The 25,902-nt window shown below is 35.8% G+C and overlaps 2 protein-coding genes across 6 annotated transcripts in view; both read left to right on the forward strand.

Annotated features, from left to right (window-relative positions):
- Positions 1 to 12,828: 12,828 nt before the first annotated feature.
- LOC101892316 (sulfotransferase 1E1) lies at positions 12,829 to 15,901 on the forward strand. The gene is made up of 5 exons (XM_020035730.2): positions 12,829 to 13,195; positions 13,254 to 13,383; positions 13,442 to 13,769; positions 15,573 to 15,639; positions 15,699 to 15,901. The coding sequence occupies exons 1-5, from the start codon at positions 12,894 to 12,896 to the stop codon at positions 15,832 to 15,834; spliced, it is 963 nt and encodes a 320-aa protein (XP_019891289.1). The 5' UTR covers positions 12,829 to 12,893; the 3' UTR covers positions 15,835 to 15,901.
- Positions 15,902 to 17,424: 1,523 nt separating this feature from the next.
- Positions 17,425 to 25,902, forward strand: part of LOC101899738 (mitogen-activated protein kinase kinase kinase 13) — a 51,513-nt gene continuing 43,035 nt past the window's right edge. For 2 of the 5 annotated variants that reach the window (XM_011292999.3, XM_011293000.3), the window contains exon 1: positions 17,425 to 18,870. The gene's annotated coding sequence lies outside the window, so the exon portion shown is untranslated. The remainder of the gene's footprint in view (positions 18,871 to 25,902) is intronic. The other 3 variants (XM_059124024.1, XM_059124025.1, XM_059124026.1) reach the window with 3 other exon arrangements.

Below are 25,902 nucleotides of genomic sequence, written 5' to 3' on the forward strand. Positions count from 1 at the left end.
ATCAAATGTAGGGAAATTTGTGTGTACCTTTACAAGGAAATCACACAAAAGTCTGGACCTGTGTTAATGATTTTTGATGGAATGAATTGTTGGCATATAAGACCACTAATTGCCAAATACTGGATAATTTAGTAACCATTTTTAGATTTTAGAGCAAAAAGTAGGGAAATTTTGCTATGTACATACAAGGGAGCAACATGAATGTCTGGACCTATGTTTATAAATTTTGGTAAAAAGGCTTTATATAGTATAACATTACTAATTGCTAAATATTGGACAATTTGATGGCAATTTAAAGATTTTAGAGCAAAAAGTAGGGAAATTTATGGGTACCTTTACAAGGGTGCCACATTAATGCATGACCGTAGGATAATATTATTTTGTGGAATGAATTGCTGGCTTATAAGATTTGTAATTTGAAAAAATTGGACAATTCTATCACCATTTATAGATTTTCGAGCTAAAAGTAGGGAATTTTGACTATGTATTTAAAAGGGAGCAACATGAATGCATGAACCAAGGTTAATAATTTTTTGTGGAATAAATTGCTGGCATATATGGTTACTAATTACAAAATACTGACAAATTTAATAGCGATTTTTAGATTTCAGAGCAAAAAGTAGGGAAATTTGCTGATGGATTTACAAGGGAGCCACATGAACGCCTATAGCTATGACTATAATTTTTGGCAGAAGTGGTTGTTTGTGAAAAATACAACTAATTGCCAAATACAAGACATATTGAATGTAATTTGTGGGATTTGTATCCAAAAATAGGGAATTTGGGATATGCCTTTACAAGACAGCCCAAGGAATGCGTGTACCTACATCAATAATTTTTGGTGTGGAATTTCGGTTATCAAATAGAAGTTCAATTCACAAATATAAAGCAAATCCGTTGAAATTTGTGGCTTTTATAATCAAATGTAGGGAAATTTGGGTGAGACTTTACAAGGCAGCCACCCAAATGCATGTACCTATGTCAACAGTTTTTGGTGTGAGTGTTTGTTTTTGGCATTTAATACCGCGTGGCAAATATAAGAAAAATTCAATGAAATTTGTGGATGTTAAATAGAAAAATAGGGAAATTTGGTTATAACATTACAAGGGAGCCATATGAAAAAATGGTCCAAATTTAATAATTTTTGGTCGAATTGATAGCTGGCATATAAGATATCTAATCACCAAATATTGGGTAATTCGATAACCAGATATAGATTTTAGGGCAAAAAATAGGGAAATTTGGTTATAACGTTACAAGGGAGCCATATGAAAGCAACGATGGTGATAAATTATTTTTGGCAGGACGATTTGTGTATGAAATATAATAACAACTGCCAAATTTGAAACAATTTGAAAAAAGTTTTAGAGCCAAAAATAGGGAAATTTCAACATAACCTTAAACGGGAGCCACATAACTCATTATACCTAAGTTAATACATTTTGGGGAAAACATTTCGTTGTGAAAAATGATTCCAATCTCAACATTTGAGACAATTTGGTGAACGATTGTAGGATTGGAAGACAAATACTGGGAAATCCAAGTATGTCAACCTGCATAAATTTGAGTTTCTGTTGGAAAATTTTCCTTTTTTGTCACTATGTAATTGTGATTTCTTAAGAAAAAAATAATTTTTCCCACATTTTTTCATTTGCCTTACAGAAAGCCAAAAACAAAATACCCCCTATTTGAATCGGTCATAACAAAAGATTGTCAGAAAAACAATAACTGTTTGTTAATGAAATGTCTCAAAAAATGGAAATGAAATGACTGTCATTTAAAAATAACAATTCATTGCATCAACCTTTCTCCGCTTATCAGCGGGAAAAGAAAAATCACATCGCTGCGATAAGATCTAACTCCCTCCCTCTCTTTCCACCACCATTATCATGATCATCACTATTGTTTTGATGATCCTATCCCTTGTTCTCAAATACTCACCCTCCTTTTTTGATTTGTTTCCCGGCTGCCTAACAGGTAATGGAGTCACTTGCATCGATGGACGGACGGATAGGCAGACATTCTGGAGAAAATAAATATGTGTCAGTTTCTTGTTGTTGGCGGGTTTGTAGGTCCACTGCATAAACAAAAGATGACTCATCCAGTGATTCGAAAAAAACTGGCAAGCATGCAAGTGCGCACCATAAGATTCTAATACCAATGATCGCCTGTGGTGGGGGTAAATTGTGTTCCCCACCCCTCCTCTATGTGTGGTGCCTGCAGGTACAAGAAATATGTTGTCATGTATGTTTTCTTGTTGTTGTTGGTGTTCTCTTATGTTGTATAACATTTACTTAGGCCAGAAAACAAAACATTGACATTCCTTCGGCGTAGACAAGACAAACTGGCTGGCTGGCAAAGAGATACACGGAGAGAAAATGTTTGAGAAAAATAATAATTAACCATCAATTGTTGATTAATTTAGTAAAAATTCCAAAATGAATTTAAAATTTAATTAAAAAAAAATTTTAAATTTTTTAAAATAATATTTCCCCAAAAAATGTTAGCCCAATTTTACTCCCAGTGTTCCCGGTAGGCTTTCTTGCAATGTTCGTCTGCGATGAGTCATCCAATCAACAATGTGGCCATCAATAAATTATGTGCTGGACTTGATCATGCAAACGTTTAAAAAAAAACGACAGAGGAACAGACATGGATGCCCAAATCATTGGACAGGTAGGTAGACCAACAATAAACGGTTAAAAATAGAATGAAAAACAAAAGAAACCAAAAAAGGGTTTTGGAATTGAAAGAAGAGCATAAATTGTGAGAGCTATAATTATCTCCAAAAGGAATTTTTAATTTTTAGATTTAAAAATTTAGAGAAATTCTACTCCCCTGTAAGTGCACATTGAAATTTCCCTATTTTTCGCTCTAAAACCCACAAAATTCATTCAATTTACCACATATTTGGTAAAATGTATTATATTTTATTAACAAATCTTCATACCAAAAATAAGTTGCCTAGGTCCATGCATTCATATGGCTCCCTTGTAAGTGAATACCCAAATTTCCCTACTTTTGGCTCTAAAATGCAGAAATTTAATACAAATTGTTTACATTTTTGCAATTTGTATTATTTTTTCAGTAACAAATTGTCCTACCAAAAATATTTTACATAGGTCCACGCATTCATATGGCTTTCCTGTAAATGGATATCTCAATTTCCCTACTTTTGGCTCTAAAATCCACAAACTTCATTCAATTCGACTCATATCTGGCAATATGTATTATATTTTATTAACAAATCTGCATACCAAAAATAATTTGCTTTGATCCACGGATTCATATGGCTCCCTTGTAAGTGCATACCCAAATTTCCCTACTTTTAACTATAAACTCATCCAATTTTACCCAAATTGTTTACATTTTTACAATTGGCGTTATTTTTGAAAAACAAGCTGTTTTACCAAAAACCATTTACATAGAGCTACGCATTCATATGGCTCCCCTGTAAATATGTAAGCACTTTTCCCTACTTTTGCCTCTAAAATTTATAAACCGCGATTGAGCTGGCCACTATTTGGTGTTTAGAAGTCTTATACAATAGCAAATATTTGTAGCAAAAACCCATGCATTCCCATAGCCACCTTGTAAAGTTAACACCAAATTTCCCTACATTTGGCTTTAATATAAACAAATTTTCTCCAAATTGTTTTATTTTTTATAATCGGTGTTATTTTTTAACAACAAATTTTCCTACCAAAAATTATTTACCTGGGTAGTTGCTTTCATATGGCTACCTTGTAAATATATACCCAAATTTCCCTACTTTTGGCTCTAAAATCTATAACGATTGATTGATTTGACCACTATTTGGGGATTTGAAGTTTTAGACGATAGCAAACAATCGTAGCAAAAACAATTGACCTAGGTCCATGCATTCATATAGCTTCCTTGTTAAGCCATTCCCAAATTTCCCTACATTTTACTCTAAAATCCATAAATTTAAGCCAAATTGTTTAATTACTGGTAATCGGTAGTATTCTTAAACAAAAAATTTTCCTACCAAAAATTATTGACTTTGGTCTTCGCATTCATATGGCTTTCTTGAAAATATATACCCAATATTCCCTACTTTTGGCTCTAATATCTATAAAGAATGATCGATTTGTCCACTATTTGGGGATTTGAAGTCTTAAACAATAGCAAACAATCGTAGAGAAAATAATTGACTTAGGCCCATGGATTCTCATAGCCACCTTGTAAGGTCACCTCCAAATTTCCCTACATTTTACTCTAAAATCTATATATTTAAGCCAAACTGTTTAATTACTGGTAATCGGTAGTATTTTTAAACAAAACATTTTCCTACCAAAAATTATTGACTTTGGTCTTCGCATTCATATGGCTTCCTTGCAAATATATACCCAATTTTCCCTACTTTTGGCTCTAATATCTATAAAGAATGATCGATTTGTCCACTATTTGGGGATTTGAAGTCTTATACAATAGCAAACATTCATAGCAAAAATCAGTGACCTAGACACATGCATTACCATAGCCACCTTGTAAGGTTTCCTCCAAATTTCCCTACTTTTGACTCTGAAATCAATAAAATTAAACCAAATTGTTAAATTTTTGGCAGTCGGTGTCATTTTTTAACAACAAATTATTCTACCAAAAATTATTTACCTGGGTCGTTGCTTTCATATGGCTCCCTTGTAAATGCAATGCCGAATTTCCCTATTTTTGACCACTAAACCCACAAACTTGAGACAATTTTTCCTATATTTGGCAATTTGTACTATTTTTCAAGAACAAATTGTCCTACAAAAATTTTTTGACCTAGGTCTACGCATTCATATAGCTCCCTTGTAAAGTTACCCCCAAATTTCCCTATTTTTGGTTTAAAAATCCACAAATTTTAACCAATTTACCTTATACTTGTTAATAGTTATTGATTTAAATCAACAAATCATCGTACCAAAAATAATTAACCTGGGTCCATGCATTCCCATAGCTCCCATGGAAATGCATAGCCAAATTTCCCTATTTTCTGCTCCGGATTTCACAAATGTTAACCATTTTACCTTATTTTTGGCAAGAGGTATTATATTACGTCAACAAATCATCCTACCAAAAATAATTCACCTAGGTCCATGCATTCCCATAGCTCCCTTGTAAAGCCATTCCCAAATTTCCCTATTTTCTTCTCTAAAATCCACAAATTTTTACAAATCTGCCCTATATTTGCCAATTGTTATTATATTACATTACCCAATCACTCTAATGAAAATAATTTACTTGGGCTCATGCATTCACATGACTCCCTTGAAAAGCCATCTCCAAAATTCCCTATTTTTTGCTCCGAAGTTCAGAAAATGCAAGCAATTGACCCCATATTTAATAATTGCTATTATTTTCCATTAAGAAACTCTTCTACCAAAAATGATTTACCTAGGTCCACGCATTCATATGGCTCCCTTGTAAAGCTCTTCCCAAAATTCCCATTATTTGGTTATAAAATCAAAATGCTGTAATGAATATGTATCAGATTTATTGATTCTTTCTTTTTTTATGTTTCGAAATTTGGTAATAACAAATTTCCAATATTTATTTCAGTTTCACCTCCTTTCAACACTCACCAGATTTTGTTAAAATATTTCGTTTTTACACCATGTACCACTAAAATACCATTCCTTCAATGGAAGTTGAATAAATGCATAATTCTCACCACCTGTGTGGGCATTCCCATTGATATACAATGTATAATTGTATATTATGCATGTATGTATGTGTGTTTATGTGTGTGAGTGAAGGTTTTGATGGCTGTGTGTTGAGAAAAGGTTTTTGTTAGCCACAATAATTTCTGTGGTATGGTTAAATACTCTCTCTCTCTCTCTCATTTTTCTTTCAACTCCCCACTACGTTACTCTGTTGTGTGTGTGTGAGCATAAAAATGGGGGAGCCATTACTCTGTTTCCCCCACTCTCCTGGCACGCTCTCAAAGAATGTTGATTTGTTTTGATGATGTTGTATAAGGTATAGCACTCTCTTCCTTGGGTTTTATTCACAGCACCAACTCCACAATAGAAAAAAAAAACGTTTTTTTTCGAAGGGAACAGAGAGGGTGTGGTGTTTCAGTGTGTTCTGGGGGATATGTTCCTAATACATAATAGCAAACAAAATTAAACATGATTATCAAAGGGGGACTTGTTTTGTAGTGGTCCTATGTGTGAGTGTGTTGGCTTTAATAATGGGATGGAATTGTGTGAAGTATGACGTTTTCTTAGCTGCCGTTAATTCTCACCTCTTAATCAAAGCAAGATGCGAGAGATTAAGCACACTTTTCTTAGAGGAAAGGTTACTTTCATTTGAAGAACGGTACTAAAAAGCATATTTCCTATGGGGAAAGGTACTTAAAATTATTTTGCTTTTAGAAAAAGTGCTTAATAGAATCAAAAATAGGGGAATTTGGGCATGGCTTTACAAGGGAGCCATAAAAGTGCGTGGATCTAGGTAAGTAATTTTTGGTAATAGAATTTGTTTATGAAATATAATCTTGGCTATTAAATATTTGGCAAATTGGTTCAAGTTTGTGGATTTAAGGACAGAAAATAGGGAAATTTGGGGATGACTTTACAAGGGAGCTACACGAAGGAATGGACCTAGGTTAACCATTTTTGATGCGACCATAAAACCTTGCATAAAATTTCGAAATACTAAACAACGAATAATTCTATCACTATTTATAGATTCTGGAGCAGAAAGTAGGGAAATTTGGCACGGCATTTACAAGGAAGCCCCATGAATGCGTAGGCCTACGTCAATAATTTTTGGAAGAACATTTTGTTTATGGAAAATAATACCAACAGCCAAAATTCAAAGAATTCGGGAAAAATTTGTTGGTTTTACGATCAAAAGTAGGGAAATTTGGATATGGCTTTACAAGGGAGCTATATGAATGAGGGGAACTAGGTTAATGATTTTTGGTTGATCGATATATTTGTGAAAAATAATTCCAACTGCCAAAAATTAAACAATTTGGAATTAATTTGTTGATTTTAGAGTCAAAAGTAGGGAAATTTGGGTATGAGCTTACAAGAGAGCCCTATGAATGCGTGAGCCTAGGTTAATAATTTTTAGTAGCACACTTTGTTTATGGAAAATAATACAACCTGCCAAAAATGAAGCTATTTAGATTGAATTTGTTGATTTTAGAGTCAAAAGTAGGAAAATTTGGGTATAGCTTTACAAGAGAGCCATATGTGTGCGTTGAACCACGCAAATGATTTTTGGTAGGACATTTTGTTTATGGAAAATAATACCAAATGCAAAAAATTAAACAATTTGGGAAAAATTTGTTGATTTTAGTATCAAAAGTAGGGAAATTTGGTTATGGCTATACAAGGGAGCTATATGAATGCTTGGAACTAGGTAAATAATTTTTGGTTGATCGATATATTTGTGAAAAGTAATGCCAATTGCCAAATATTAAACAGTTTGGGAAAAATTTGTCAATTTTAGAGTCAAAAGTAGGGAAATTTGAGTATGAGCTTACAAGGGAGCCCTATGAATGCGCGGGCCTACGTTAATAATTTTTGGTAGGACACTTTGTTTTTGGAAAATAATACAATTTGCCAAAAATAAAACTATTTGGATTAAATTTGTTGTTATTAGAATCAAAAATAAGGAAATTTTGGTACAACTTTACAAGAGAGCCATATAAATGCGTTGAACCAGGCAAATGATTTTTGGTTGAAGGTTTTATTTATGAAAAATAATTCCAACTGCCAAATATTAAACAGTTTGGGAAAAATTTGTTGATTTTAAGATCAAAAGTAGGGAAATTTGAAGATGGCTTTACAAGGGAGCCATATGAATGCGTGGAACTAGGTAAATGATTTTTCATTGATCGATTTATTTGTGAAAAGTAATGCCAAGTGCCAAATATTAAACAGTTTGGGAAAAATTTGTTGATTTTAAGATCAAAAGTAGGGAAATTTGTGTATGACCTTAAAAGGCAGCTATATGAATGGGTGGGCTTAAGTAAGTTATTTTTGGCGAGATGATTTGTTTAGGAAATATAATATTTCTTACCAAATATTTAGTAAATTGCTTGTTGTTTGTGGATTTTTAGAACCAAAAATAGGGAAATTTGAAGATGGCCTTAAAAAGGAGCTATATGAATGGATGCATCTAGGTCAATTATTTTTGCTCTTTGTTTTTGCTGTCATATAAGACTTCAAAATACCAAATTGTGGACAAATCGATTAATCTTTATAGACTTTAGAGGCAAAAGTAGGGAAAATTGTTTATATATTTTCAAGGGAGCCATATGTTTATGAAAGAACGTAGAGATTAACAAATATAAAGAAAATTGCATGAAGTTTGTGGAATTTAGAACCAAAAATAGGGACATTTGAAGATGGCTTTACAAGGGGCCAATGGGAATGCATGGACCTAGGTGAATGATTTTTGCTCTCAGTGTTTATTATCATATACGACTTCAAATCCCCAAATTGTGGACAAATCGATCAATCTTTACAGATTTTAGAGGCAAAAGTAGGGACAATTGTTTATATATTTACAAGGGAGCCATATGAAAGCTTAGGCCCAAGTTAATAATTTTTGGTAAGACAATTTTCCTTTGAAAAATAATACTAATTGTCAAAAATCAAGTAATTTGGATTGAATTTATTGATTTTATAGTCAAAAGTAGGGAAAATTGATTATGGCTTTACAAGGCAGCCATATAAATGGATGGACCTAGGTAAATTTTTGATTTGAGTATTTGCGATCATATACGACTTAAAATCCCCAAATTGTGGACAAATCAATCATTCTTTATAGATTTTAGAGGCAAAAGTAGGGAAATTGTTTATATATTTACAAGGGAGCCATATGAAGGCGTAGTCTCAAATTGATAATTTTTGGTAAGAAAATTTGTCTTTGAAAAATAATGTCAATTGCCAAAAATCAAGCAATTTGAGTGTAAATTGTAGATTTTAGAGCCAAAAATAGGGAAAACTTAGTATGACTTTGAGAGGAAGCCATGTGAAAGAATTGATCGCGATAAATTATTTTTGATTGGAGGATTTATTTCTGAAATTCCAAGCCATTAATATAAGGCAAATTATGTGATGTCCCATATATAAATATTAAAAAATTCTCATCATTCTATGGCATTTTAAGTCTTCTCTTTCCCCCTTTTTAAAACCTCTCCAAAGTCTCTTCACATCTCAATCAAATTCAAATGTTTTCTTTTTAAGTATTTCAATTGTCCTAAAAATCACACAACAATTCGTTACAATTTCATCTTTTTCTTGGTAACCATTCACCTACCTCCTCCCCCTCCCTCTCTTCCACACAAATTATGAACGACAACAATTAACACCATTATTTTGCGCCCATTTTCAAATGCATCTCTGTGGTGGTGGTGGCTGTGGTACCTAATTCCTTCGTTTGTTTACATTTCTAATTCTCTGCTGTGCCGTGTGAATCTCTGAAAAAGAGAGATTACCTCCAGTTATCTCATCAACGTTAAATTGTCTAACATTTTGACTATTTTTCGTGTGACACGAGTTGTTGTTGTTATGCTTACTATTATGTTTGGATAATTGAATTTGTTTGCATCGTCACACACAGAGGCACACCTGTGTACGGTCATGCCCCAAACACGCACACGAACACACACACACACACACAACTATTTCACAGAGATGTTATTATTCCTCTTCACCATGAAACAACACCAGCAAAAAAGCAAAAGGTTCATCCTCAAGTGTCCAGTGTTGAACTGCTAGGGAGTGTAAGAAAGGGAGTGAGGAGAGAGAGAGAAGGAGAGAGTTGAGGTATGTTATGTACTCTTCATGTAACCCGAGATGAGCCGAAATAAAGGTGACTTTGTTTTGTTACTTTCTGTTGTGAATCGTTGCCGTAGTTGTTGTTGTAATTATTTGGGGGGTAATTTTGTTGTTGTAGAATTTAGTGTGTGTGTATTACTTCGTGTTTGTAAAATGTCGATGGTTGTTATGTGATTTTTGTATTGGGAGAGTGGGTATTCTATGAGAATGGCTTTATTTTGATGTTGTTTTGTGTGTGACGGGAGCCTAACAAGGAAACTAAACAGAACAGTCAAACGTTTCGTGCGTTAATATCGTCGTTATGACGTAGATATGTATATTCGGGCAATATCGTAATGGTGCATAGCACGCAAGATTGCTGTGGTGTTGTGTGAACAGCAAAGGAAGCAAAGGGGAAGAGATGGGCAAACCATGAATCTTATGGGGGCCTTGTTATATGAAATAAAAAAATATATAAAAAAAATAAAAACAAAATTAAAAATAAATAATAAATAGGGTAAATCAATCCTACATGCCTACATGTTAGTCGATTCAAGGTTTCTCTCATATCTTTTTATACCTTCCACCCTATTGTGGAGGGTTGTCATTCCATTGGTAACTCCTCAAAATAATCATGTCAGACCCAACAAAGTATATATATTCTTGATCAGAGTAAAACGTTTTCACATAACCCTCATATAACCTACCTCACAATATTCGGTATTTTGATGCTTGTTGCGTAATTTTTAACCGAAATTGTTTCAAATTCGGTATTTAAAGTTCGTAATGGGTACTACAACCTGTGAAAAAAAATTCTTATGCAGGCCCATGTCTTCGTATAGCCCCCCATATTTTGATGATTTTAGCGAAGTTTTTAACCGAAAATGTTTCAAATTCTGTATTTAAAGTTCATAATGGGCACTACAGCCTATGACAGAAAATTGTCTATGAAGGCCCACGTCTTCGTACGGCTCCCATGCAACGGTACCTCTTAATATTCGGTATTTTGATGGTTGTTGCGAAAATTTGAACCGAATTTTTTTCAAATTCGGTATTTAAAGTTCGTAATGGGTACTACAACCTGTGAAAAAAAATTACTTATCCAGGCCCACGTCTTCGTATAGCCCCCCATATAACTGTACCTCCCTATTTTCGGTATTTTGATGGTTGTTGCGAAAATTTTAACCGATTTTTTTTCAAATTCGGTATTTAAAGTTCGTAATGGGTACTACAACCTGTGAAAAAAAAAAATACTTATCCAGGCCCATGTCTTCGTATAGCCCCCCATATAACTGTACTTCCCAATATTCGGTATTTTAATGATTTTTGCGTAATTTTTAACCGAAATTGTTTCAAATTCGGTATTTAAAGTTCGTAATGGGTACTACAGCCTATGACAAAAAATTATTTATGCAGACACATTTTTTCGTATAGCCCCCATACAACGGTACCTCTCAATATTCGGTATTTTTATAATTTTAGAGACAGTTTTTTAGCAGAATTGTTTCAAATTTGGTATGTAAAGTTCGTAATGGGTACTACAGCCTATGGCAGAAAATTGTCTATGCAGGCCCACGCCTTCGTATAGCCCTCACACAACTGTACCTCCCTATTTTCGGTATTTTGATGATTTTAGCGAAATTTTTGCCGGAAATGTTTTAAACTGGGTATGTAAAATTCGTAATGGGTACTACAGCCTATGAGAAAAAATTATTTATGCAGACACACTTTCTCGCATAGCCTCCATACAACGGTACCTCTCAATATTCGGTATTTTTATAATTTTAGAGACAGTTTTTTAGCAGAATTGTTTCAAATTTGGTATGTAAAGTTCGTAATGGGTATTACAGCCTCTAACAGAAAATTGTCTATGCAGACCCACGTCTTCGTATAGCTCCCATACAACGGTACCTCTCAATATTCGGTATTTTTATCATTTAAGAGACGCTTTTTAGCAGAATTGTTTCAAATTCGGTATTTAAAGCTCGTAACGGATACTACAGCCTATGACAGAAAATTATCTATGCAGGCCCACGTCTTCGTATAGCCCCCCATATAACTGTACCTCCCTATTTTCGGTATTTTGATGATTTTTCCGAAATTTTTAACCGGAAATGTTTTAAATTTGGTATGTAAAGTTCGTAATGGGTACTACAGCCTATGACAAAAAATTATTTATGCAGACACACTTTCTCGCATAGCCTCCATACAACGGTACCTCTCAATATTCGGTATTTTTATAATTTTAGAGACAGTTTTTTAGCGGAATTGTTTCAAATTCGGTATTTAAAGCTCGTAACGGATACTACAGCCTATGACAGAAAATTGTCTATACAGAATCATGTCTTCGTATACCTCCCATATAACTGTACCTCCCAAAATTTGGTATTTTGCTGATTTTAGCGAATTTTTTTTAACCGCAAAAGTTGCAAATTTCGTATTTGACGTTCGGAATGGGTGATACAGCCTATGACAGAAAATTACACATGCAGGCTCACCCTTTCGTATGGGCATCATATATTGATAACTCCCTAAATTGGGTATTTTCATGATTTTAACCACATTTTTCAACGGATTTTTTTTAAAGTTCGTAATTGACATTCGTAATGGATACTACATCCTATGACAGAAAATTGCAGACCCACGTCTTCGTATAGCCCCCATATAACTGTACCTCCCAAAATTTAAGATTTCGATATTTTTAACGAGATTATTCACCGGATTTTTTTTTAAATGTCCTATTTGAAGTTCGTAATTGATACCACAACCTCGCTGATAAAAAAGACCCCGCCGGTGCGAATCTATTTCGATCGACCATTTACCATTCTTATTGTGGAAAAATCCGCTAATTTTTATCACTATTTGCCGGTAAAATAATGTAGCATGCATAAACAAGATATAGAATGGGTCACTAAACGTTGGGGTTTTCTTTTGTTCTTATGGGACTATAAAGAGGTTAGATTACGGCAATGACTTCCAATTTGATTGCTTTGTTCTTGAATTGGTGGCGGTATTTTGAAATCGACTTCATTTGTTGTGATATTTTCTATATTCACGAAGTGCATTTCAAAGAGAATACAACAATATCGGAGTGCAGTTCGGAAAATGTTCATTTCAAGACCCAAGAAAGGTATGGATGGCAAGTTGCTGGAGTTTACAGCCAGTAACAGTCGAAATATACCACTTTCCCAAATGTGGCGAGGTAGTTGGTGTTCCTTGATACCCACATTTGGTGCAGTGCTTGATAAAATTTTACAACTGGAGGTAAGATCTGATGATGTCTTCCTGGTGACCTTCATGAAATCCGGTACCACATGGATGCAGGAAATGGCTTGGATGCTGCTAAATGATTTGGACTATGAGCAAGGCGGATGTTTGCATCTTACACAGAGAAGTCCTTTTTTAGAGTGTGATAGGATTATTGTGGTCCAAGAAGTATGGAAATAATGATTTTTTTTATTTAAGGGCCCAAGGTACCAGGCCTAATTCAGGCAATGAAATTGAAAGGTGTAACACTTTGTCCAGTCCTAGGCTAATAAAATCTCATTTGCCGGCGTATCTATTGCCACAGCAGATATGGGAGAAGAAAACAAAGGTAAAGATACCAGAGATACCACCTGAATGTGAAGTCTTTTATTTTCCCCTAATTTCAGATAATTTATGTGGGCCGCAATTGCAAGGATGTCATTGTCTCCTCATATCATTTTATCAAAGGTGTCGGTTATCTAAGTGATTCGAATTTGGAGGACTATGTCAATCATTTTATAAAGAATGAAATCATTTATACAAGCTATTGGGATCATGTCCTAAATTTCTGGAAAATCCGCAATGAACCGAATGTTTTCTTTGTAACCTACGAAGAAATGATGCGAGATTTGCAGGGAGTCATCGAAAGGTTGAGTGAATTTTTGGACAAGCCTAGACTGAAAGATGAGGAAATGCAGAAACTATTGGAACATTTATCATTCGACAAAATGAAGGGTAAGGGAAATGTTCAGACTTTTTGGATATCAAAATCAAAAAAAAAACACTAAAAATACAAAGTGGCCTAAGCCAACTGAAGATTTTTTAGGGTCTACTATGTACCCAGGGCTTCTATAAACCAGAAAGAAACTCCAGATCACTCTATTAGCCATTAGCGACCATTGGATATTCTATAATCCATACAAGACCTACAGGTTTTCTATAAGACTTAGAAGACTTTTCGGGCCTGTTATAAGCCACACAAGTCTTTCAGGCATTCTGTAAGCTTTTGAGGATATCCATGTCTTTAATGAGTCATAAAAGATCTCCAATTTTTTATAAGTCATTACAGAACTTCATGTCTTTTATATACCTCCAGGACAAAAATCGTCTTCAGGTATTCTAAAAGTCATGGAAAACATCCAGGACTTCTATAGGTCACAGAAGACCTCCATGACATCAATAAATCAGGGAAGACATTCAGTTCTTCTATAAGTCATGGAAAATCTCCAGGTTTTTTTAAAGTCATGGGAGATCTCCAGTTCTTCTATAGGTCACAGAAGACTCCCGTTCTTCTATAAGTCATGAAAAACCTCGAGGTTTTCTATAAGTCATGGGAAATCTCCAGTTTTTCTATAGACCACAGAAGACCTCCCTGACATCCTGACCATATAAGACATGTGAGTCATTTACAAGCCATACAAGTCATCCATGTCATCTATGACTTATGGCTTTCATAAACCACACGAGATCCTATGGCTTTCTATAAACTATTGAGGCAAGCCATGTCTTATGAAAAGACCTAAAAGATCTCCAAGCCTTTTATGAGCCATTACAAACATTCATGTCTTTTATATGTCGTACAATGCCTGCAGGACTTAGATGATCTTTAGGTCTTCTATAAGTCATGAAAAACCTTCAGTTCTCCTTTAAAACACAGAAGACCTCCTTGACATTTATAAGCCAATGAAGACCTCCAAAACTTATTTATGTCAGGGTTGCCTTCCAGGTCTTCCATAAGCTTTTGAAAACCTTTAGATTTTCTGTAAGTCATCATAAACTGTCATAAGCCATATAAGACATACAAGCCATATGAGTCATTTACAAGCCCTATGACTTATGGCTATCCTAAGCCACTCGAGATCCTCAGGCTTTCAATAAGCTATTGAGGCGCGCCATGTCTAAAATAAGTCGTAATAGATCTCCAAGCCTTTTATGAGCCATTACTGACCTTTATGTCATTCATATATCATACAATGCCTCTAGGACCAAAGAAGATTTTCAGGTCTTCTATAAGTCATGGAAAACCTCCAGGTCCTCCATAAGTCAAGGAAAACCTCAGTTCTTCTTTAGAACACAGAAGACCTCCATGATCTCTAAAAGCCATGGAAGGCCCTTAGGACTTCTATAAGTCATGGTACCTCTCCAGGTCTTCTTTAAGCCATTGAAAGACTTTAGGTCAGTCATACGCCATATAACACATACAAGCCATATGAGACATAAAAGCCATATAAGACATACAAGCCATATGAGTCATTTACAAGCCATATAAGAAGACCTCCAGGTCTTCTAATACCCACTTAAAACCTTCATATTTTTTAAAAGCCATGCAAGAGGTGAAGGTCTTCTATAAGCCATACAAGACATATAGGTTTTCTATAAGACATATGAGACCTCGATATCTGCTATACACCAAGAAGATCTACATGTCTTCTATAACCTACAGAAGACCTTCAGGTCTTTTACAAATCACGGAAGAAAAAACTAAGTCTCTTATTAGCCATTGTCATTTGATCAAATACATATCTTGAAATTTTTCAGAAAACCCTCAAACTAACGCCACAGCCAATATAAGGAGCAAAATTTCCAATGTTCGGGAAAATTTCCAGTGAGTTCAAGATTCCTTCAGAAAATTGTATCTTAGTAATTTCCAAACAATAATTCCAGATTTATGCGGCGAGGAATAGTGGGCTCCTATCGTGATGAAATGACCCCAGCATTGCAGGCCAAAATAGATAAGTGGTCAGCAGAGAAATTAAGCGAGCATGGTCTCACCGAGGAGGATATTTTTGGAAAATTGTAGAACCATGAAGGATATGAATTTCATATGGGCAAAGGTAGTGAATATTAAATAAAAATGAAAAAAGTTACATGTGTTTTTGATTGGGTTAGAATTTATGAAAAGTATGCAGCGGATTTATGAAAAGTATGCAGCGGATTTATGAAAAGTATGCAGCGGATTTTTTTGCAATTGTCGTCAATATCATAAAGGGAAAATCATTTATCGTAGTAAAAACTTTTACATACTTGCAGTTCTGGAACATACCTTATATCGGGTAACTCTAAAAATTAACACATATCCCATATGTAAAGTGAAGGAAGTAGTCTTTATATTCCAAACCTGGCACGCCACAATATTTATATCATATTTATTTAGGTCCGCACAATATTCTTCCATTCCTTCGATACCTACTCCATAGAGGGTCAACAATTTGAATATTCATTAGAGAGGTAAAAAAATATATTTAAATAATCGACCATTGCCCTGAGGGTAAACATCTATCGGCAAAACCGACACTGACCCTTTTTAACTTGTTCCATTTACTTTTGACTTCAAATTACTTAGCAAAAAGTAGACAGTAGACAATCTACTCCATAGAAGGGTCAACAATTTGAATAATCATAAGAGAAGTCAAAATATATTTAAATAATCGAACATTGTCTCAGGGTATACATTTGTCGGCAAAACCGACACTGACACTTTTTTTACTAGCTCCATTTACATTTGACTTCAAATACCATAGCAACAAAATTGTCATAGATTAGCACTGAAGAGAAGTTTAAGCTCTTACCTATCCAATAACGAAAAAATCATGAAAATATCTCTATCCGTTGCAAAGTTATGGACATTCAAAGCTTTGTGGCGTGCCACTTACTTCTCCACCCCGTTAAGATACATTTGCCTCTGTGAACGAGAGTAGAATTCTTCTCCACCATATACAGATGTGTGCGTGTGTGTTTATTTTTCATTCAACAGCCAGCCAGCCAGCCTGTCCATGCTTCCATCCATGTGTTTGTTTATGCTGCTGCACACACACATTCACACACACAAACGAACAGTTGTTAACATGGCCGAAGATGTTGGTTTTGTTGGTGGTTGTTTTGCTTTTCATTTGCGTTTGTGGGGTGGGGGTGGGGGATTTCTCTCAATGCACAAAACTGGATTTGAGCGAACCTTTAACGGCCACAAAATAGATATACAAATCAAACACACATGGGCACACACACACACACAGAGAGAGAGGGAGAGAGAGCAACAAAGCAAAGCCATGCCAAAAGAACATGACCGACCATAAATGTTTGTTGGGCTACAACAAAAATCTTACCAAACATAAAACAGTGTGTGAGTGTGTGTGTGTTGTGAGTGTGGCAAATGCAATCATGGTTGGTATGGATGCCCAGTTAGATTTGGCCCAAAGCAAAAGAGAGATGCCAGGTGGTGAGAGAGAGACAGAGAGAGAAAAATAGAGTAATAGAGTACAGGTTATTTATGCGCATGTTGGAGGTTGATGGGCTCCTTTTATTCTACTGATTCTTATGGGTGTCCACCACCATCATCACCATTGTTGCCTAGAAGAAGAAGCAGAGCAGAGATGTATGGGTACTGGCCAAAAAAAACCTTTGCCGTCAGTAGTTAACCAACATTTCGTGAGCTCGGTTTCGTCAACCCAACAAAACGGGAAAAATCAAAGAATCTCCGATTTTTTTTCTTCTTCTCATTCATATTTTCTCCTCAATGTGTGAATCTCTGGGAGTGTGTGTGCGCGCGTGTGTGTGTGGCGTTGTAACGTTTTGTGTAACTATTGGAAATTGTACAAAAAAAAAAGAAAATTAATATTTTTATTTAAATAATAACAACAACAAAAAAGAAGCTAAAGATCTTTGGAAACATGTATTTTTGATACCAAGAAAAAGTTTTTAAATTTTCATGGGAAAAAAGAGGTTTGAAAAAATTTTTTTTTTGAGAAAAAAAAAGTGGAAGAACCAGCCAGAAAAGAGAAACCAAGAATCCTTTTTATTGATTTTATGTTGCGCATTAAATGGTGAAAAAAGGCAAAGGAGACATAGAAGAAGATTAAGTCCAAGCCACCAACAAAAATTGTCAAACAAGAAATTTTGAAAGAGAGGGAGAGGGAGAGAGAGAACCTCATTTGCTGAGAGAACGCGTGTGTTATGTTTGTGTAACGTAAAAGCCAAGTCAAAGCCTTCAAGTGGCCAACAGTAAAAAATATATAGGTATGATGGTATTGGTGGTGAATTAAAACCGTGGTGAATTTTTCAACGCTATTTTGTTTACCCTACTCTCTGCACTCATTTGGGCTAACTCTGCGTTTTTTTCTTTTTTGCCAGCTTCGAACACACGAAGCATAAGCATAAAGGAAAAATCTGCAATAAAGCAACAACAAATACTTGTACATGCAAATACAAATACAAAGTGATTGGAAAAGAAATACAAAGTATCAAGAACAAGTTACGGCAAGAATTCTGCCTTTGCCAGAGAATTTTATTTGAATTAAAAACGAAGGAAAAAAATACAAAAATAATAATAAAAAATTAATAAAAATATAATTTCAGTTGAAAAAATAAAAACAAATACCAAATCTAAAGGAAAATCCATGAAAAAAATTGATGGGAAATAACAAGAAAATTGGTGTATAACAAAGAAGAAGAAGAATAAATGGAGGAAAAAATACCTATTAGGAGAATTCGAGAAGAAAATTGTGTTTTTTTATGAAAAATAATTGATTAAAAATTAAAAAAAAAAAAATACTTTTACCTAAAAAAATACCCAATCGTTTGTGGAATTAAAAAAAAAATTGGAAAAGAAAATTTAAAAAATAATAGAAAAAAAAATAAAAAAAAATTATTAAGTGAATTTAAGTTAATGGAAAATACAAAAAAATATTTTAATAAAAATTTGATATTAATAAAAATATTAAAATTAAAAAAAATAAAAAATTAAAATATTTTAACATCAAGTGTGTGTTTATGCAAAAGGAATACCCACAAAGGAGTCCTTTATCTCAACCACAGCCAACTAAAAAGGAATAAAATTAAGGTAACTTTTGTCATAAGGGAGGTACCATTATATGGGGGCTATACGAAGACGTGGACCTGCACAGACGATTTTCTGTCTTAGGCGAACTTCAAATACCAAATTTGAAACAATTCCGGTTAAATAACGTCGCTAAAACCATAAAAATACAGAAAATCGGGAGGTACCATTATATGGGGGCTATACGAAGAACTAGACCTGCACAGACAATTTTCTGTCATAGGCTGTAGGCCTCCATTACGAACTTCAAATACCAAATTTGAAACAATTCTGGTGAATAATGTCGCTAAAATCATCAAAACACCGAATATCGGGAGGTACCATTATATGGGGGGTATACGAAGATGTAGACCTGCACCGACAATTTTTTGTCACAGGCTGTAGTATCTATTACGAACTTCAAATACTAAATTTGTAACAATTCCGATGAATAATGTTGCAAAAATCACAAAATTCTGAATTTCGGGAAGTACTATTATATGGGGAGCTATACCAAAACGTGGACCTGCACAGACAATTTTCTGTCACAGGCTGTAGTATCCATTACGAACTTCAAATACTAAATTTGAAGCAATTCCGGTGGATAATGTCGCTAAAATCATGAAAATACCGATTATCGGGAGGTACCATTAAATGGGAGCTATACGAAAACGTGGAGCTACATGGCCCATTTTCAATACCAAAAGTCCTGAAGACATAATATATATTTGAGCAAAATTTAATCAACCTACTTCATTTCGTTCGGAAGCTAAAGTGATTTCCAAAGACGGACGGACATCGTTGTTTTTCAAAATCTTGAACCCTATGTGGGGCAGGTACCAGAAGAAATGGTTCGATCTCTAACATCTTTATAACAGATCTTATGTTGATGGAAATATTGAGATTTGTCAAGTCTGAATGGAATCGGATGTTAATTTCGCGTTTTAAGAGCTTCGTTAATATTCAAAACTTTGAACCCTTAGTGGGAGAGGTACCAGAAGGATTGGACCGATATCTTCCATCTTCACACCAGACGTAAGGTCAATAAAAATATTGTGCTGTGTGTAATTTGAAGACAATCGGACTCTTACATCAGTTTATTGGAGTTACAATTATTCAAAATTTTCACCCTTAATGGGGGAGGTACTTGATGGAGTCAAGCGATATTGTTCATTTTCACACCTGATCTAGCATTGATGCAAATATTAGGATTTGCAAAGTTAGAGCAAAATCGGATGATTCTTTCTCCGTCTGTGCAGTAAGATATTTTCTTTGAAAATTCTGACATTTTGTGTGGGAGATACCAGAAGGAGTGGAGCGATATTGCCCATTTCCGAATTCGATCTTTGTTTTATAATAATATTACGATGTACCAAGTTTAGATGACATAGGATACTCCCTTCGAAAGTTATCGTTGGCACCAGCCAGGCAGACAGACAGGCGGACGGACATGGCTAGATCCACTCCAAATGTCCTGAATCGGATTTGGTCTAAGGAGGCCTAGGGTCTAAAATCGTTATTTCGATGATGCTCCTTTTGGCCGTATAAATAGCCTCTCTAGCCATATGGCTGAGGGTATAAAAATGTTCTCCTTAGAATAAAAACCTTCAATGGATTTAAAAAATTCCTCTGAAAACTTGACAATTTTCATTCATCCGTATAGACGACCTGGCGGGCCAAGGAGTCTATATAGATCAGCTGTAGGGCCAGGGAGTCACAATAGACGACCTAAAGGAGTCTGGAGAACCAAAGAGTCTATATAAACCAGCTGGATTGCCAGGGAGTCTAAATAGACGAGCAGTAGGGCCAGGGAGTCACAATAGACGAGCTGGAGGGCCAGAGAGTCTAAATAGACGAGCTGGAGGGCCAGAGAGTCTAAATAGACGAGCTGGAGCGACTGGGAGTCTAAATAGACGAGCTGGAGGGCCAGGGAGTCTAAATAGACGAGCTGGAGGGCCAGGGAGTCTAAATAGACGAGCTGGAGGGCCAGGGAGTCTAAATAGACGAGCTGGCGGGCCAGGGAGTCTAAGTAGACGAGCTGGCGGATCAGGGAGTCTAAGTAGACGAGCTGGCGGATCAGGGAGTCTGAATAGACGAGCTGGCGCGCCAGGGAGTCTGAATAGACTTGCTGGCGGACCAGGGAGTCTAAATAGACGAGCTGGAGGGCCAGGGAGTCTAAATAGACGAGCTGGAGGGCCAGGGAGTCTAAATAGACGAGCTGGAGGGCCAGGGAGTCTAAATAGACGAGCTGGAGGGCCAGGGAGTCTAAATAGACGAGCTGGCGGGCCAGGGAGTGTAAATAGAAAAGCTGGCGGGAGGGAGTCTAAAAAGGTGAGGTGGAGGGTCAGGGAGTCTAAGTGGACGAGCTGGCGGGCCAGGGAGTCTAAATAGGATATCTGGAGCGACAGGGAGTCTAAATAGACGAAGGGCGAGTTGGGGGCCAGGACGTCTAAATGAACGAACTGGGGGGGCAAGATAGCCTGAAGAGAAGAGCTGGCGGCACAGAGAGTCTAAATAGACGAGCCACCAGGCAGGGGAGTGTAAATAGACGAGCCACCGGGTAAGAGAAGAGCTGGCGGTCCAGGGAGTCTAAAGAGATGAACTGGAGGTTCAGGGAGTTTAAATAGGGATTTCTAATAGGGGCCAGGTGCATTTCCACTAGGGACCAGGAGGTTTCTCACTAGGGGTCAGGGGGATTCTCCCTAGCGGCCAGGGAGGTCTCCTCCAATTTGCCGTCTGCTCTACCATAGACGGACTTTCCGGCTCATCTACACTACAGTCTCTACTCTCTATCTCTACTCTACAGTAGACGGACCATCTCTACTCTACAGTAGCCGGACCCTACCCAGTGGGGGGTCCGGGGGATTCCCCCTAGCGGCCAGGGGGGTTTCCTCCCATTTACCGTCTACTCTACCGTAGACGGACTTTCCGGCCCATCTACTCTACAGCAGACGACGGACCATCTACTCTGCAGTAGACGACGGATCATCTCTACTCTATAGTAGACGACGGACACTCTCTACTTTACAGTAGACGACGAACCATCTACTCTGCAGTAGACGGACCATCTACTCTCTTCGGTAGACGGACCATCTACTATCTACGGTAGACGGACCATCTACTCTCTACGGGAGACGGACCATCTACTCTCTACGGTAGACGGACCACTTACTCTCTACAGTAGACGCACCATCTACTCTCTACAGTAGACGGACCATCTCTACTCTACAGTAGGCGGACCATCTCTACTCTACAGTAGGCGGACCATCTACTCTCTACAATAGACTGACCATTTACTCTCTACAGTAGACGGACCATCTACTCTCTACACTAGACGGAACATCTCTACTCTACAGTAGACGAGGGACCATCTACTCTTTTCCGTAGACGAACCATCTACTCCACAGTAGACGGACCATCTACAGCAGACGGACCATCTACTCTCTACAGTAGACGGACCATCTCTACTCCACAGTAGACTCTTCAGTAGAGGTCCAGAGGACCTCCAGGTCCATCTACTCTGCTGTTGCCGGCCTCTGTTTTTCAACTCATATTTCCCCGGAACCTAAAGACTTTTATCCCCAACATTTATTTTCCAAAATTCATTAAACTTTGAACCTTAAAAAGTAATTCCTTTGACCTAACCTAAGATATTCAAAGTTTTCAAATCTTTTTTTTTTTTGGTTTAACGAAAAACAAGTTTTCAAAACTTCATCCCCGAACAAGAAATCTCCTTCTTCTAATCTAGGGGTTAGTGAGGTGATGGTCATTTGAAATTTAATATCCTTGATATGGACTTCCTTGTTTCGTTAACTCCCACTACCCAAGAAATTCATTCACTACGGTGTCCTTTTCGGGTTTGACTTTTAAATTAGACTTGTGTGGGAGGTTTTTTTTTTATTTCTTTCTTACCAACTTTTTTTCCCGTTTCATTTCTTATATACCAATTAGGATTAGTGGCGTCACACGTTTTGTGTAGAAAGGACAAAAAAAGGAAAGTCGTGAAGAAAAAATATGTATTTATTTTCCCTCATGCCAGGAAAAACAAATGTGTAATGATGGGAAAGGTTTTTTTTTAAATTTATTCTCTCAATTGATATGTGTTTCTCTGGAAAACATATATTTAGTCTCTCTTCCTCTCTAATGCTCAGCTGTGATAATAGGCAGCCGTTATTCACCACAGCAACAACTCTCTACCGTAATTGTATCTCCCAAACATTGATGTAGAGACCATGGAGCTCTCTTATAAATTTTCTCTCAATTTTTTATGGTCTCAGTCTCAGTGTTTCGTATCTCTCTTTTATTCTCACAGGCGTTGCCATTGAGTCTATCTATGTACCGGAATGAATGTTGAGTTGTGGTGAATTTCTTTTTTCGTTACAAAACAAAAATTCATTGATTTCATTGAATAAAATTAGCGGAGAGAGAAGAGTCCTTCTCTCACTCTCTCGTTGTTTATAACGTTAGTTTGTGTTGAATTTCTTCCTACAAGAAATAAATTCATTGATTCGTTTCTCATGACTCCACCTCTGGCTCTCTGACTCTCTCTCTCTCATTCTCACCATCACAAATAACGCTGGGTAGGGAGGCATTGCTTTTCTTCGAATTTTTATATCCCTATCTTAAGGACATTTTTAGTGTTGTGTTTGCCAACTGTAAACTTGGAGGATATATTTTTATATTTCCTAGAATTTGAAGACAGAACATGACCCATGACCATTGAAAAAAGCATTTTCGAAAGAGAAAATGAATGTGAAACAGAAAGGACAAGAAATAGGTGGGAGTTGTTTCCAGGGACGTTAGCCGGTTGTTTTTTTTTTTTTTTTGCCTTTTTTTAGGGACTTCTATTTTTGTTTATGTGGAGGAATGAGTCAAACATAATTTAAGGAATATACGTACATAAATGTGTATGTATGTATATATTTTTTCTGAAGTCCTGAAATGACTCAAGGCATAAAAATATTTGCTGACATTTTATACTAAAAAAATTGAACTAAAAATTAAATATAGAAAATTTAAAGAAAATTATGGGCTACTACAAATCGGGAGGAGTATCACAAAATACTGAAATTTCTGATTCAAACTCATTTAAAAATATTGAAAATCGCCTAGTATTAGGATAATCCTTAGGCCAGTTACTCTTAGAGCTCCTCACATTACGAGAGTGAAGTCCTTCGACATACTATAAAATTCCGAGAAAGTGTAGTATCTCAAATCGAGTCAAAAATCCCCTAAATCGGACTTATTCAGCAAAAGTAACCAGTAACCGGTTTCTATGTCAAAATATTTACCTTACATTGCTGTTTCTTTTATTTCCTCATAAAATTTGGCTACATAAAAAACGGGTATTCTCGTTGTTGTAGTGGTTACCGATGTGAAACCGATTTGAAAAACTCGAGTAACCGGTTACTATGTCAAAATATATACCTAAAATTGCTATTTCTTTCATTTCCTCATATGCTGTGGCTACATAAAAACGGATACTCGTGTTGTTGGAGTGGTTATCGGTTACTTAACCGATAACCGTTTCGAAAAACTCGAGTAACCGGTTTCAATGTCAAAATATTTACCGAAAATTGATGCTTCTTTTATTTTCTCGAAAAATCTGGCTACATAAAATACGGGTACTCGTGTTGTTACAGTGGTTATTGGTAACTTACCCGGTAACCGTTTCGAAAAACTCGAGTAACCGGTTTCAATGTCAAATTATTTGCTTAAAATTGCTGTTTCTTTCATTTCGCCACGTACTGTGGCTGCATAAAAAACGGGTACTCGTGTTGTTGCAGTGGTTATCGGTTACTTAAATACAGCAAACACACAAGTCACTGATATTTTTTCCGAAAAAATTGTCTCAAAAGCTGAGAACTGTTTTTTATTTGCCATTGCAACACAGAAGTAATCGATAACCGCTCCAAAACGTGAGTAACCGATTTTGAGTTCCAAAAAATTGTCCTAGAAAACTGAGAACTGTGTTTTTTGAACCATTGATGTAGTCGAACTTCATAATATAACACAAGGAACAAATAACCGTTTCAAAAATGCTCACTTATTTCGGCTTTATTCCGAAAAAATAACCGATAACCTATTTGAAAAATTCGAGTAATCGGTTTCTATGTCAAAATATGTACCTAAAATTGCTGATTATTTTATTTCCTCATATACTATAGCTATATAAAAACGGGTACTCGTGTTGTTATAGTGGTTATAGGTAACTTAACCGGTAACCGTTTCGAAAAACTCGAGTAACCGGTTTCAATGTCGAATTATTTGCATAAAATTGCTGTTTCTTTTATTTCGCCATATACTCTGACTACGTGAAAACGGGTACTCGTGTTGTTGTATCGGTTATCGGTTACTTAACTACAGCGAACACACAAGTAACCGATAATTCGTCCGAAAAAATTGTCTCAAAAAGCTGAGAACTGTTTTTTATTGACAATGGCTACATAAAAGTAATCGATAACCGCTTCAAAAACTCGACTAACCGGTTTGTAATTGGTCTATAGTTTTGCAATGGCAGTGGGACTGTTAATATTTTTATTATTTCGTTTTTAAAGTTTTATAGTTTCCCAAAAGTAACCGATAACCGGTCCAAAAACTTAAGTAACCAATGTTAAATAACCATATTGTTCCAAAATTATAACGGTTATTAGTGCATTTTTCTCACTATACTTTTATTTGTCCTTTTAAACCCGCACAAGTAGTCAATAACTGCTTGAAAAACTCGAGTAACCGGTTTTCAATTACATTAGATATTAAATGATATTAATAAATAATGGGATTTCTTTATATTTATTATTTCGTTCATTAAGTTTCATAACTGTGCAAAAGTAACCGATTTATAAACGCAAAAGTGAGCGATAACCGCTTTAAAAAATCGAATAACCGGATTTCAGGTAACCGATAACTGGTTCAAAAAATTATGTGAATGGTTTCCATAATTTTTCTAAATTATGAGGATTATTAGTGAATTGTAACCGATAACCGCTTCATAAATGCGAGTAACCGGATTTTAATTGCTACGATATTTTTCCAAAGCCAATGGGAATTGTATGG

Source organism: Musca domestica, unplaced genomic scaffold (genome assembly GCF_030504385.1).
Source record: "Musca domestica strain aabys unplaced genomic scaffold, Musca_domestica.polishedcontigs.V.1.1 27, whole genome shotgun sequence".
NCBI classification, from domain to species: domain Eukaryota; kingdom Metazoa; phylum Arthropoda; class Insecta; order Diptera; family Muscidae; genus Musca; species Musca domestica.

Excerpts from the sequence above, each read along its gene's own strand:
- LOC101892316 (XM_020035730.2), top strand. The coding sequence starts at position 12,894 with ATGTTCATTTCAAGACCCAAGAAAGGTATGGATGGCAAGTTGCTGGAG. Across the intron at positions 13,384-13,441 it reads TATGGGAGAAGAAAACAAAG|ATAATTTATGTGGGCCGCAA; the intron begins GTAAAGATACCA and ends CCCTAATTTCAG. Across the intron at positions 13,770-15,572 it reads ATCATTCGACAAAATGAAGG|AAAACCCTCAAACTAACGCC; the intron begins GTAAGGGAAATG and ends GAAATTTTTCAG.